The 13,955-nt window shown below is 38.9% G+C and overlaps 1 protein-coding gene across 1 annotated transcript in view; it reads left to right on the top strand.

Moving 5' to 3' along the window:
* AKAP6 (A-kinase anchoring protein 6) overlaps positions 1-13,955 on the top strand; it is a 482,960-nt gene that overhangs the window by 238,509 nt on the left and 230,496 nt on the right. Inside the window, exon 5 of the mRNA XM_055309349.1 lies at positions 3,526-3,648. Within this exon, the coding sequence (XP_055165324.1) occupies positions 3,526-3,648 (123 nt within the window). The remainder of the gene's footprint in view (positions 1-3,525; positions 3,649-13,955) is intronic.

Below are 13,955 nucleotides of genomic sequence, written 5' to 3'. Positions count from 1 at the left end.
ATTTGTCATACTAGGACTTGATCTGCATTACATAATGAATTTTATGTTTTCCCCCATTTTCCTGTGTTGTTATGTATGTTACCTCCTTTTCCTTCACTCACACCACAAAGGACTCTAGCAGAGCTTCGGAGAGTTAGCATCAAATATTTATTGTATGCATCCAAATGTGAGTTCTCCACACACAGCATGGTTCAGTTTATAGAGTGGCACTTAGTTGGCCTTTCTAAGGGGCCCACTTCTGATATGGGGATACTACACAGTACACTGTCCACTACGCAGAACACTGGTGACAGTACACACATAAAGAGGCTGAGAGAGGTGGAAAAACAGGTGACAAAGGTATCAAGAATCGGATGGACTCCAGTTTCATTTACCTTTATGACCTCTTTATATTTTTGTGGCTACGACTATTAGCAGGAGGGGAGGTGGAAAGCTAAGAGCTTCCTAAGGAGGGGGTGTTAAGCTTTTTATTATAAGCTTATAAGGATTTTCCAGCTTTCTGTTGTGATGGCAACAGAACTTTTTAGCACCGGCAAGAAAGGAGTTGAGAAAAGGTTGCAACCAATGAGGATTGGTGAAGTAGGGATATAATTTAGAGGAAATCCACAGGGAAGTCTTGACAGGACCTCTGTTTCCTCCAAATCAGATAGCCTTGGTTTTGCTGTATGGCTAGGCTATGCAGAGAGATCATCCAGAAGGGTTCACCTGGGTCCCATGAGTTTGCCTAATCTGCCTCTCATGGATTTCAACTAACTGTGTAATCATGGTTCTGTTAGGAAATCTGTCACACATTGTTTAATACTCATTGGCTGAAACTAACCTTTTGTGATGAGGTACCCATGCAATCACATATATGCATGTTGCTTAGTTTGCTTGTTTTTTGCAGGAAGAGATTATAAATAGTATATAACTGATTATATTTCAAATAATGTCTTCTACTATTGGTCTTCTTGGATTTAATCGGTTGTTTCCAAAATACTTTACTTCCTGACTTAATTTTCTCCCCAAACCAATTTACAGATAAAACCACTCAAGTCCAAATTCAATAGTAAATACTATTTAATAATATAAAAGATCATTTCATCTCACAGTTATCAACCATCTAGATTCTGATACTCTGATGAGCTTCCATAGATGGTATTTCTGTAAGTCCATGTAGCCAACAAAGTGTGTCTTAATTTTTCACTGAAATTAGTTATGAGAGCATCAAGAATTAGGACTTCAGTTCTAATACACTCTACCCTTGTTTCTGCTCACAGGTTACTGTACACATCTGTAGGGATCTATGGTAAACATCAAGTCAGATAAGAATTTATGTATTCCGAGTTGTGGGAAGTCTTCCAGAAAGAGGGACTTGGGGAGTGCTGTTTTAAACAGGTGGGAATGCTTGACTGAAGAAAGTGAGCCTGAAGTAACATCTGTGTTAAAAGACCCAAGTACTGGGACGCCTGGGTGGCTCAGTGGTTGAGCATCTACCTTCGGCTCAGGGCATGATCCCGAGGTCCAGGGATTGAGTCCCGTATCAGTCTCCCCACAGGGAAGCTGCTTCTCCCTCTGCCTATGTCTCTGCCTCTCTCTGTGTGTCTCTCATGGATGAATAAATACAATCTTTAAAAAAAAGACTCAAATATTTGAGAGGAAATGAAAAACAAGACAACCCTCAAATCTATGGAAATGTGGAAAAGGAGAAAGAGCAGACAAACTGATACCCTCAATAGATGAGAAAGGGCAAAAGGAATTACTTGGCATGGACTCCTAGCATTTAGAACAAGAAACAATATGAGAAAATTAGAGAATAGGATGATTTGGGTGGATCATCAGAAAAATGCCTTTGGCAAGGGAATGTGTTGTGTGGAATTCATGAAACCATCCCTGTTGAATATGTTTTCACTTTACCTGGAAGAAATGCTTCTGAGTGATGACCAAAGGAAGCCCCAGTGATGTCATTAGTTTGGAATTGGAGGCTAGGAGTTGAGGCATGTGAGACTACCTCCTCGTTTCCAGCCCTGGCAATTGCAAAAGCATAGGCCTTAGTTTCTAGTTAACATGACCCCAACATGATATTTCTTATTGGCTTTACCAAAGCAATCTGATTAAGGTGGGTTTGCAAAAGAATGGGTGTGATTATCCTCTGACCTTGGCACAGTAGGAATAAAATAGGGTAAGTTTGGATAACATTTAGCAGCATGGGAAAACAGAGAATATACTTCCACGTGGGATGATTGGCTGAGCTCCTCATGGGCTGAGGACAGGCCAGAGCATGATGGGACAATCTGATGGATGCCATGGGCCTTCATGCCCACATCTCTGCTCTCTCTCCTTTTGACAGACAGGAATGTGTTTCTGAGTGCTATTTGTCAGCCTTTCTCACTTGCCACCATTCTCAGTCCCATTTTCTCTTCTTTTAATAATCATTTTGAGGCCAATCAACTGCTGGGATTAAAGGGTTATAAATCTTAAACTATTGTTTAGGAGAAAACAGAGGCCTAGCTTCTGAGAAGCATGATAAAGAAAATGAATTTTCGCCTCTTCTCAATTCAGTCTCAGAATATCCTCAGTTAATCATTAGAGATACTAATCAAAATTAATCAAAAGGCAAATCTGAAGAACGGGTTAAGTTTAATAGGGAAAATAGCGTCCCAAGCCATTTCAGTGGCCACAAATGCAGAAGCCTGTCCTTGCTCCTGTCGACCTCCAGGTGGTGCTGTTTCCCCAGACATGGAAAGCAGGCGCCCAGCCCCATTTCTTTCCCTTAGGTTCACAACTGGGCTTTCATTTTTTTTCAAAATATTTTCCGTTTCTACAGATGTGTTCTTTTAAATGGTCAATAGGTTTTTATAACCACTATTTGAGAAATTGCAAGATTATTGTGATTTGGGCTTCTTAGCCGAGAACATTTCTTTATGTGTGGGACACACCCAGACTCAGGTGTTTACGTTTTTGCTCATTGATCCCACCTCCTCTACCCTTCCTTGCTTCTTAGAACCCAGGCTCAGCCACAGACAGTTGGGCTGTCAGTAGAACTCATCCAAATCCCTTTAAACACTTATGTGATTTAAAAATAGATTTGTAGTTCAGTTAAGGCAACTCAACTCCATTGGCTTCTGAGTAAAGAACACCATCTTTCCGGGAATGCTTTTATCCCCCAAAGCCAGCGAGGGTTCCTAGCAGACCTGACCTGATTTTTTGGTGAGGGGGCACTTGTCAGACACCAGAAATGTTTTGATGATTGGAAGACACATTTATAAAGACGCCTGACAATCCAATCCAAATTTCTCAGAAAAAAAAAAAAATGTTCCTGGGGAAAAGCTGCGAGGGAATCACGCACAGTTTCCTTCCACTTTGATAGATTTCAGTGCCTGGAATAGTGGAAATGCCATTCCACAGTGTGGAACTAGAATGGGAATGGAGTGCTATCAATTTTACCCTCCATGAGGTTTGGAATTTTTAAGATTGGCTTTAAAGAAATGATCAACTAACATGCTTTTCTTGTCCTTTTTTCCCCTTCTCTTTTCTGTCACAAAGGGGTTTGTAAACAAGCTGGATGAATTCATTCAGTGGTTAAATGAAGCCATGGAAACCACTGAGAATTGGACACCCCCTAAAGCAGAGACGGACAGCCTTAAACTGTACCTGGAGACACACTTGGTAGGCAAGACTGTGTTGCTTATGCTGTTAGTAATGGAAAGATTTTAATGCACTGCTTGTTTGTTTATGGGGAATATCAATTTTATTTATCAGAAGTCATTATATGCTAATGAAACCAAGTTTTAATGGGGTAAACTGCAAAGGCTGAAAATTTACAGGCATTTCAAGTAATATACTATGAAATCTAAATCCTCCATATTTCAAGCTATTTTTTCAAAACTGTTTCCAGAAAGGTAAGTAATTAACTTAAAAATGTACTAAGCTCCTGTTCTCTAAAGCTATAATTGAAGGTTTTCTTCTTCTGAAAAAAATAAATAAATGAAAGAGATCATTTTGATGACCATTCTAAGCTTTCTAGAATTCTTGTAAAATTAATGAACCTCTCATTATCAAGAGGGTCTACATTATCTGTTCTACACTGGGTTATTTTAATAAAATATTTAAAACGATGATCTCCATCATTTTTGCTGCTATGTGGTTTTTTCAGCATATAATTAATACAACTGTCATTACACTCGTCCCTGTGCACAGGGAAAATCATGGAGGGGAAGTGGAAAATACTTGGATGAATATGCTTCTGAATATGTTAGAAGCAAGAATTATAGACTGGGGGACATTTGATGAACCTCATGAGGTTTTTACTGAATGCTTCAAATGGCCGATATCAATTATGAAGGGGTGGAAACCAAGTAGTGGAGTGTGATAAAGCATGAAGAAAAAGCACGTTGTCATAGGAAATGAAAATTCAAGCTTTAAGGATCTCATCTTTATTCCTTTCACCGATAGCATAAAATTGACAAAGGCAATGAACACGGATCCTTGGGTACCCAACTGTAGGGTTGATTTTCTGCCCCTCTTACACACTCAGAATTTGGATTGAATAAATATTGTGTGGGAGTCCTACACGTGTGCAAGCTCACAGAGTTCCAGACAGTTCCCTGTGATGTTAAACGAGAGAATGAGAGAGAGGGAGACGAGAGGGGAGAAAAGGGGAAGGAGAGAGAGGATGTTTTAGGCTTTTGGTGTTTACTTTTTGCAGTATGTTTTATATCATTGCAAGTAAAACAGCCTCAAAATCCTATTGCTGCATGAAAATAGCCTTGTGGATGATAAAAGATGACAAAACTATGTGTAAGAGGATGAGTGTATTGCTTCTCTTTTTAGAGACCCGGGTTGATGGTGTGTAAAGATGCCAGTGACCCTAACCACCTCTCTTGTACATGGGTTTTTACATATTGCCCTTGGTACTCAATTCCCTGTTCAGTAGAAACTTGATTTTTTTTCTTTTAAAGAGGGCATTTCATAATAGCAAGATAAAGATATTCAGCGCTTTATAATGTAAATTGTATTAATTAGAATGTCAACTTTTCACTGGCATTGTTCTGACAGAAATTCTAATCTGTGTTTAAACAGGAGTATATGAACTTTATTTCACATTAAGTGTGCTGTCTTAATTTCTCTTGATTTAATATTTTATGGAAAACACACATTTAGTTTTTGAGGTCCCAGAGGGCATGGGGACATGAAGAGGGCTTTAACCCTAGGCTATTTGTTGAAAGCCAGGCTAGGAGAGTAGGAACCAGGGTCTCACTTCTCTTTGGGATTTGAGCAACATGGCCTCTTTGTAATCAATGCGCACTCATCATTCTCAAGTCCCCCTTACAGAGTTCCTTTCTTAGTATTGCCATGTTGGCCTCTGCCTCATTCTAGCCCAACAGTATCCAATAGAACTTTCTGTGAGAATGGAATATTCAAGGTTGCAATGTCCAACATGGGAGCCACTCACAACATGTATCTCCTGAGCACTTGAAATGTGGCTTAAGCAACTGAAGAAATGAATTTTTAATTATAATTAACTTACATTTAAATGTAAATTGCCACATGTTGTCTGTGACTATTGCATTCTAGTCTTAATCAGTTGCCAAACTCTTTACAGCTGCCCATAATGAATTGCACGTATGTGTACCTGCCTCATAATGACAGTCTCCTCCGAAATGTGCACCCATCATCCCCTTTGTTGTGGATCTCTACACTAGATCCACAGCAAAGAGTCCTTCTTAAAATGTTTATCTCTTAAAGAATAACCTTGTTGTTACCTAATGATCAACACTTTCTTGAAATGAGTTTTCTCTAGCATCACCTAATTATATTGGTTGGAATAGAGATAACATAGGAGCATCTTCATCTCTGCTTTGCAAATAGTGAGGCACTATGCTCTCCAGATCTGCTCGGTGAATGCTAAATCACAATCATAACTTTGACTTCTGAAATTATGAATAATGCTGGCTACCAGTTACTGAAGACTCAGTGTGCGTGGATTGGCAGTGATACTTACGGACAATTATTGAGTCACTGCTATACTACGTGCAGTGGCTGTTGCTCTAGATACAGCCTGTTGTTTAAACGTCCCTCAAACAAACTCTGAGTTACTCAGTCTCTGAGGACAATGTCTACCTTGTCCTCCTGATCAATACTGTCATTTATATTTTTTATTGTATTTCCTTACTGTGGTGCTGAGTTAATATTAAGTTATTCTTCTCAAAAGAAGGCAAAGAATGCCTGCCTTCCCATAAAGAAAGTATACAACTAAGCTCAGAGATTTATATCCTTGAATTCAACTTGCATAAGTCATTACTGCTCCTCACTGAGTGGGCAAGTGGTACCTACAAGATTATCCAGTATGTAGAGATAGTTATATGAGTTTCTTTAAACACGAGTTTCTTTAAACACCTCTATAGATTCTATAATTTAACATTAAATCAACAGACATGCAAGCCCCTAAGTTTGGTGTCTTCCATGGTTTAACAATGTGTTAGAAGAACTGGCACCCTGCAGTGATTATTGTAAAGAAAACAAATGTAAAGACAATAACAAAAGTTGCACATTTATATTTTGATACTTAATTCAATTATTTTCCATGACGGTAACCAAGGGTTTTTACCAACACAAATCAATTAAAGCTTCACAATACCTTTATGAGAGATATGAAGGAGCCTTATTTTAACTGTAAGAAATACTGTGAAATTGCGATGATACATCAATGATTTTCCATGATAATTAATCATCTGCTTGCAACCTGGCTGCTCCTTTCAAAAAACAATTCCTGTCTTCCTAGAAAATGACATTCTCAGGGAAATGTCACTCTGGAAAGGTATTTTGTGAGTATTGAGCATCCCTCTTCTCTGAAAACCACTTTTAAAACAGATTGTATACTTACGCTCTCCGACAGATTCCCTTCTTCCTCACCTTTGTCTACTTTTTTCCTTAAAACAGCTTTATGGTGGTATAACTAACAATAAGTTGTATATGTTTAAAATATATACGTCTAAAACTTTCAACAAATTGGCAAATGTATACAGCCATAACACCATATTCACAGTCAAGATAGTGAATATATCCATCACCTCCAAAGGCTTCCTCACCACCCTTTTATAATTCTTTCCTACCTTCTCTCCCAGCCTTTCCCTAATCCCTAAATAAGCACTGATCCGCTGTTACTATGAAGATTATTTTGTACTTTTTAGAATTTTACATGAATGGAATCAAACAATATGTGTCCTCTGTCTCTCTTGTTCATCTCCCCCCCGCCACCCCCCGATTTCTTTCACCTAGTTTTAGGATGTTACATGTTTCAACTGCTTATTCATTTTGGTTGCTGAGTAGTATTTCATTGTATAGATTTATCAGTTTGTTTATCCTTTCACCTGTTGGTGGACGTTTAGGTTGTTTCTCTCTTTACCTTTCTTAGTGGCTAAAGAAAGAGAAGTCACAAAAAACTGCATTTTTGACTCAATGCATCATAAATAGAAGCCTCATAGGGGCACCTGGTTGGCTCAGTGGTTGAGCGTCTCCTTTGGCTCAGGTCATGATCCCAGGGTCCTGGGATCGAGTTCTGCATCGGGTTTCCCGCAGGGAGCCTACATCTCCCTCTGCCTGAGTCCCTGCCTCTTTCTCTTTCTGTGTCTCTCATGAAAAAATAAATAAAATCTTTTTTTTTTTTTAAAGAAGCCTCATAAATAGTTCTGGGCAGACTATTTAGATTTTTTTTCCCCTAAGAGAATTTGTAATATCTTCAGACTTAGAGGGCTTATGAGTAAAGCATCGGAGCAGGACAGCAACTTCTCCCTCTAGAGATTTCATTTCATGTCCATATTTGCTTCTGAAAAGATAACTCTGATCTCCCAAGTTGTTTTTATGCATGCCTAACTCACCAAATGGGCACCACGTTGTATAAAACCAGTTGCAGGAAAACAGCAGTTTTTAAATCCATAGCATTTCAGATATCTAGTAGGAGAATGCAAAGTCTATGACACCATAGAGCACAAGGGCCTGATTTAAACTTGGGAGATAAATTTGCACAGGCAATGCCATGTCATACTGGGCAAACATTAACCAGCCACATAGAAATAACGTTGGAGGAACAATGCTCTTAATTCAGTTTGATGAATAAGAAAACATGGGGAGAAATGGTGATGAAGAGTTCGTCTATCCAGCACCTGTGCGTGCCAGGCAATTATGTAGGTGCTAGGAATACATGATAAATGAGTTTGGCTTCTTTCTTCCAGGGATTTGCAATCTAAGAGAGATGACCATAGTTTAAATGTAGTCATCTATAGAGCCATAAATGGTAAATGTAATATAATTTTGAACAGTAAATTTCTCGTAGGATAAGCAAAGTACTGATAGGAACACAGAGATAAATTTTTTTCTTCTTCTTCTTCCTGAGAGTAAGGAAGGCTCAAAGAAATAACTGGATGTAAACCTCATAGGCCATTTGTGATTTTTTTGGATAGAGAGGGGAGGAGAAGAGATGTGAGGAAATTTTATGGGCAAGTTAGGGAGGTGTGGTGAGCTATCTGGTGTGGCTGAAACTGGATTGGGGTCTTGTAGGGTTGGGGCTGATGGTGAAGGAGATTGAATGTCTTTTTAATGGATTGAATGTTTCTCTGAGAGCAAAGGGACTCCATGAAGATTTGATTTTATTTTAAAACAGTAGAGTAACATGAATCAACTGTAAATTCTACATGAGGGTAGAGTCAGTTTGACATAGATTAAATGGATGAGGTCCATGGCTTAGAGAAAGGATAACTATGAGCATAATGGAAAATGGATTTGAGTATAGCATTTGAAAGATGTGGATACAGACAATGTTTATCAGCTTTTTTAAATGTGTGGGTTTTTTTTTTAATGACGAGTATATGGATGTAACACAAAATTCTAATGGTAAATAAAGGAAAGGGAATAAAAAGGTAGAAAGCCAAAAGTAAGCCTCCTACCTCTGTCCCCCCAGTTACCCATTCTCTGCCTCTGAGGCAACCAGTATTCCTTGGTTCTTTATATTCTTTCAGTATTCAAGGTATTTGAAAACAAATGCATGTTTGTACTTAACTTTGTTCCCTTGACTTATGTTACCAATAATTCAAAAAGAGCAAATGTAGAATTACTTTATCCTTTTGAATGCTGCACAGTGTTCCATTTATGAGTATGCCATAATTCACTTAACTAGTTCTATATTGATGAAAACTTAGGTTGCTGCAGTCCTTTTAAAATTATAAACAGTGCCTCAGTGTATCTGCTTGTATATTCATCACATTGCATCATTGTAAGTATATCTTAGGATAAATACCTTATATATGAAATTTCTGTGTCAAAGGTTATATACATTTACAATCTTTCTGTATTGCCAAATGGTCCTTTATCAAGATTGTACCAATTTATACTCAGCAGGGCATGGAGAATGCCTCCATGTGCACATGCTTGCTATTGAACTGTTATCACGTTGGTGATCTTTGTCCCTTTGATAGTTACAAATGGCATTTCATTGTAGTTTAGTTTGTATTTCTTGTATTTTAAGTGGAGTCGAGTACCTCTTCATATTTTTAGGAGTCATTTGTATTTCTTTTTTGAGAACTGTCTGTTCATATTATTAGCCTATTTTTTTCTGTTGGGTCATTGGCTTTTTGCTTCGAGATTTATGGGAGTTTTGTATATATTAAGGAAATGAGTCCCTGGTTTGTGATGTGAATAGAAAGTGTGTTAAAAGGATACTATTTTGGGGATTCTGTTCCAAAAGAACATGGATATCTCCGCAGTTTGAGGAATCAAGAGTTCAGGAGATCTCAAGGTCAGACTGATAAGCATGCAACAGGTCTCTACCCATCTCAAAAGCACGTTCAGATTCCAGCCCTGGAAAGACCAGTGTGCTCCAGGGAGTTTGCTTACCTAGGCAAGGGTGGAATAAGACTGAGATCACAGAGGCTGTGGTTGAATGGATGAAGTGATGTCTAACCATGAGAAAACTGAAGAGGAGGTGAGTCAGCATTAGGTGGTAGGTAGGTAAGAACAGAGGAGAGGGGATAGATGACAGAGAGGGGGATGAATCAGAGTTCTCTTTTTGATGTTCTCTTTTGGATGGTCAAAAGCCTCAATGGCAGTGTCTATTTCATCTTTCCTCGTCTTCCCTGAGGCTACTAATGTCCTTGACAATAGCACAGCGAGGCCTGCTACCTGCCAGCTGACAGAAATCTAACCAGGACTTGAATATATCGAAGAGTGTGGAAATTGGCAGAAAGCTTCTCTGTGTAGAGTGGGCCCAAAGTTCTAGGGCCTTTTGGGGGTGTGCGAAACTAGGGAACGTGAACATTACAAGAAGGATTTGCATGGGAAAGACAGGACAGACGTTACAAAAGCTTGGTGACCGTGGGGGAGCATGTGCTGAAGGTGAAAGAAACTTTGTCTTTCATGCAGCTGCTGACATTTTAGAACTCGTTAAAGAAAAATATTGTATTCACTGGGAAAATAATTCAAACCAAAATTCAAATAAAAGAACATAAAAATAAAAGGAAAAAGTCTTACCCTCCCTTGGATAACTTGCATAAACAGTCTGTTCTATATCCTTTTGGACCTCTTTATATAAAGGTGCATACATTTTAAGAATTTTAAAATTCATATTTACATGCTATTCAATGACTTGCTTTTTGTATCTAAAGATATCTCAGACTTCTTTCTGTCAGTGCATGAAGATCTATTACCCATAGCACTTTTAGCAGCTCCTTAATTTTTTATTGAGTGGATGCGCCACAATTTATTTAATCATTCCCATGATGATGGCCATTTAAGCCATGTCCTTATTTATGCTTTTGCAAATAATACTGTAGTGAGCATTCAGGTTTGTTTTTTTTTGTTTTGTTTTGTTTTGTTTTTTTTACACATTAGTTGAAAGTCTCCTCTTTGTCCCATTAGTGTTTATCTGTAGAAGCATCTCTGGGCCCCCATGGACTGAAAGTGTGTAATACTCTAGGGATGGATGTTGCTACAGGCCTAGAAAAGTGAGTAGAGCCCATGTTTATGTGTGTACAGAGGTTGAGTATGTATTTATAGGGGTAGCTTGTAAAGCCCACCTTCTAGAACTTGTTCATTTCAGGATTAGTACCTGCAATTTGAGGGGGCTACCACAAGGTGGCACAGAAGCACCAAATCCTGCAGACAGAGTTTACCGTTCTTGGTACCCTTGAAGGGTTTGCAATCTTCATGTGTCATTCATTACCCTAAGTACTTATAAAAACAAACTGGATTAGACTGGTAGTGTTCCTGGCTAATAAAATCTCCACACAGATATTTCATGCATTTATCACATATATTTAGAACTTCATGTTACATGTATTTTTTTTTTTTTATTAAATAGGTTTCATTTGTTTCGTTAAAAAATATATATACTTCTCACGGAGTTTTTAGCCATACAAGAAAGTTTCCCCGAAGATGCTCAGCTGTTTGTCTTTTGCTCACCCTTCTATGTCCGCCTCTGCTCCATTTTTCATTGCTCCAAGTTAAGAGATAGAGGATGGGCTTTCCTTTTCCCTACTTCCTGGTGCCCACCTCTCCCTGGCTACCATCCTCTGCTGAGATGACAGGCAGCCCTGGCCCAAGAAAGCCGAGCTTCACAAGCCTAGCAGCTGCCACTGTACAGCAGCGACTGTATTGCTCAGCTAATGGGAGACTGTCAGTTAGACTTCAAAAGACTGAGCTGTGTGAGTTTGGCTGCCACTTCCCTCAGCCTTGCTGAGCAGAGCTAGTAGCCTCGTAGGAGCTTTGAAGTTCCATTTGCTCGTTCCCCTTGATTCCCATCAGTTTAAGGTGAATAGCTGAGAATTTAGTGGGGAGCAGCATTACTTCTCTTTGGGGGATTTAAAATACTCAGCTCTCAGCCTTGAGTTACTTCCTTTGGTAGCTTGGGAATGGAAAGCTCTGTTGGGAATTCATGAGCATGTGGGCATTTTGGCGTTGATGTGTGGGGACAGGAAGCTCATTTTGGACATGTAGGAGCCCCAGACCACATTCCTTCGCTTACATAACTAATTCTGGACATCTAGGAGACAAATAGTATTGTCTTCCATTTTCAGTTTAAAAGGATTCCTGAACTGTTCAGAGCACCTGGGGATATACTTTTGGCCTGATTCAGTTTAAGGACTTGGGCGGTGATACCCAGCAGTTCTCATTGTTTTGAAAATTGTTGGTGGCTAGACATTTTACTAATTTATTATTTTGTTTATTGCTCTTTTTAAGATGTAATGATTGTTTTACATTAGGATACCAGGGAAACGCTGTGTTTATTAAGCATTTCCTATTTACGGGCTGAAGAGAATATTTGCAGACTGGCTTTGCACTGTGAGGGTTCACGCACAGGCCACAGGACACTGTGTAGACAAAAGCCAGGGTGTGGCCTAATTCTTCTAAGCCAGGGTGCTGTCACCTCCTGCCTCTCTTCTTGTATAGGCCCATGTGCAGATCCTACTTACCTACCAGGTGACATGGAGTTTTGGAATCTCGAAGCAGTTTACTCAATATAAGTGATATTAAAGTTAAGAGTTTCAGGCCTGAAACAGATCTGAAACAGAAAAATGCCTGTCGTATCTGCTGAAGATTGTTGTGAAGATCAAATAAACATGTTGTATTTGATGATGCTTTGTTCATTTGGAGTGAATTGTTAGCATTTTTGTTGGAGACCTGAGAAGAATGTGTGGTGTGAGGAGCTCAGGTGCCCCTAGAGAAGTTGGATTTCTCCCTATCCACCCAGACTGTCACCTCCTTGAGGGGATGGCTTGTGTGTCTCTTTGCAGTGTCCTCTGACACCCAGCCTTGTATGTGCATAATAAGTACTGAAAATATCTGCTAGATGAATGAATGAGCATTTGTAAGAGCAGTGTTACAACCATTACAGGCAGCACATTGTAACTAGTATTGTAAATCAGCAAACAATAACTGAGAATGTCTGTGAGTTAAATTATTTCCTCTTCTATTTCCAAGCCAAAAATGGACTCTGGTCACAGAGCTTTCTGGGTATTGTCTGGTATATTTGTGACAAGAGAAATGCCTATAGAGGGAAAAAATTGGAATGTTTTTTCCTGTTTTCAGTATGTAATTCATTCCCTTTGGCAGAAAACACAAGGAAGATATTTTTTTTTAAAAAAATATTAACTCCAATATTAGAAAGGTTTAAAAAAATTCCGCAGGTTAATGTTGCTATTTCAAAATATGAAGGCTGTATGACGAGACAGGATGTTAATGATTTGACATTACAAAATTTATTAAATTTACTTTTAAAGCATTTTGGTTCCCCCTCTCAAATGCATGAAACATGTGGGAGTTGGAATAGATCTGCCCCAGGCTGCCAAACAAATTTTTAATGGAACTGGAGTCCTTCAGGGATTGTCCTAAATCCACATAATATTCTTAAGTCTTGGTGTTTGCACTGGGACCTGTATATTAGCAGATGTACATGTGAATAATATACTTATATCCATCCATCACCTTGGTGACTCCACATCTGTAGGGGCTGCTGCACATCAATTATTCCCCTGCAGGGGGTAGAGTGATATTTGGGCCAGCATTGACCTCTTTTTCAATCAGAGCCTCAGAGCAGTGTATTCTGGAAGTCAAGTGGTCCCTTTAGACAGAAACTGTTTGAGACTCCACTCTGCCTAATGTGGCCACGCTGGGAAGTCAATGTGATTACCTGTGCCAGATGTGGAGGTGGCATCCAGAAAAGCAAATTAAAATTTGGTCACCAAGAGGCACTGTCAACACTTAGGATCTTTCTCCCATGTATCTAATTTTTGTATAAGGTATTAGCGAGTCTATCAGAAAAGAATGTCAACCTTAGTAAAATACATTTACCTTCCACACACACACAAAATGCAACTGTTTATTTGAAAGAAACCGTGATTTGTTTGAAGAGCTAAATTCACCTTCAAATGCTTGGAAATGTGTGTGTGTGTTTTTTTTAAGATTTTATTTATTTATTCATGAGA

The sequence above is a fragment of the Nyctereutes procyonoides genome, unplaced genomic scaffold, assembly GCF_905146905.1.
Source record: "Nyctereutes procyonoides isolate TBG_1078 unplaced genomic scaffold, NYPRO_anot_genome, whole genome shotgun sequence".
Lineage (NCBI taxonomy): Eukaryota > Metazoa > Chordata > Mammalia > Carnivora > Canidae > Nyctereutes > Nyctereutes procyonoides.
Note: the sequence above shows the minus strand (reverse complement) of the source record. Positions and strands in the feature narration are given on the sequence as shown.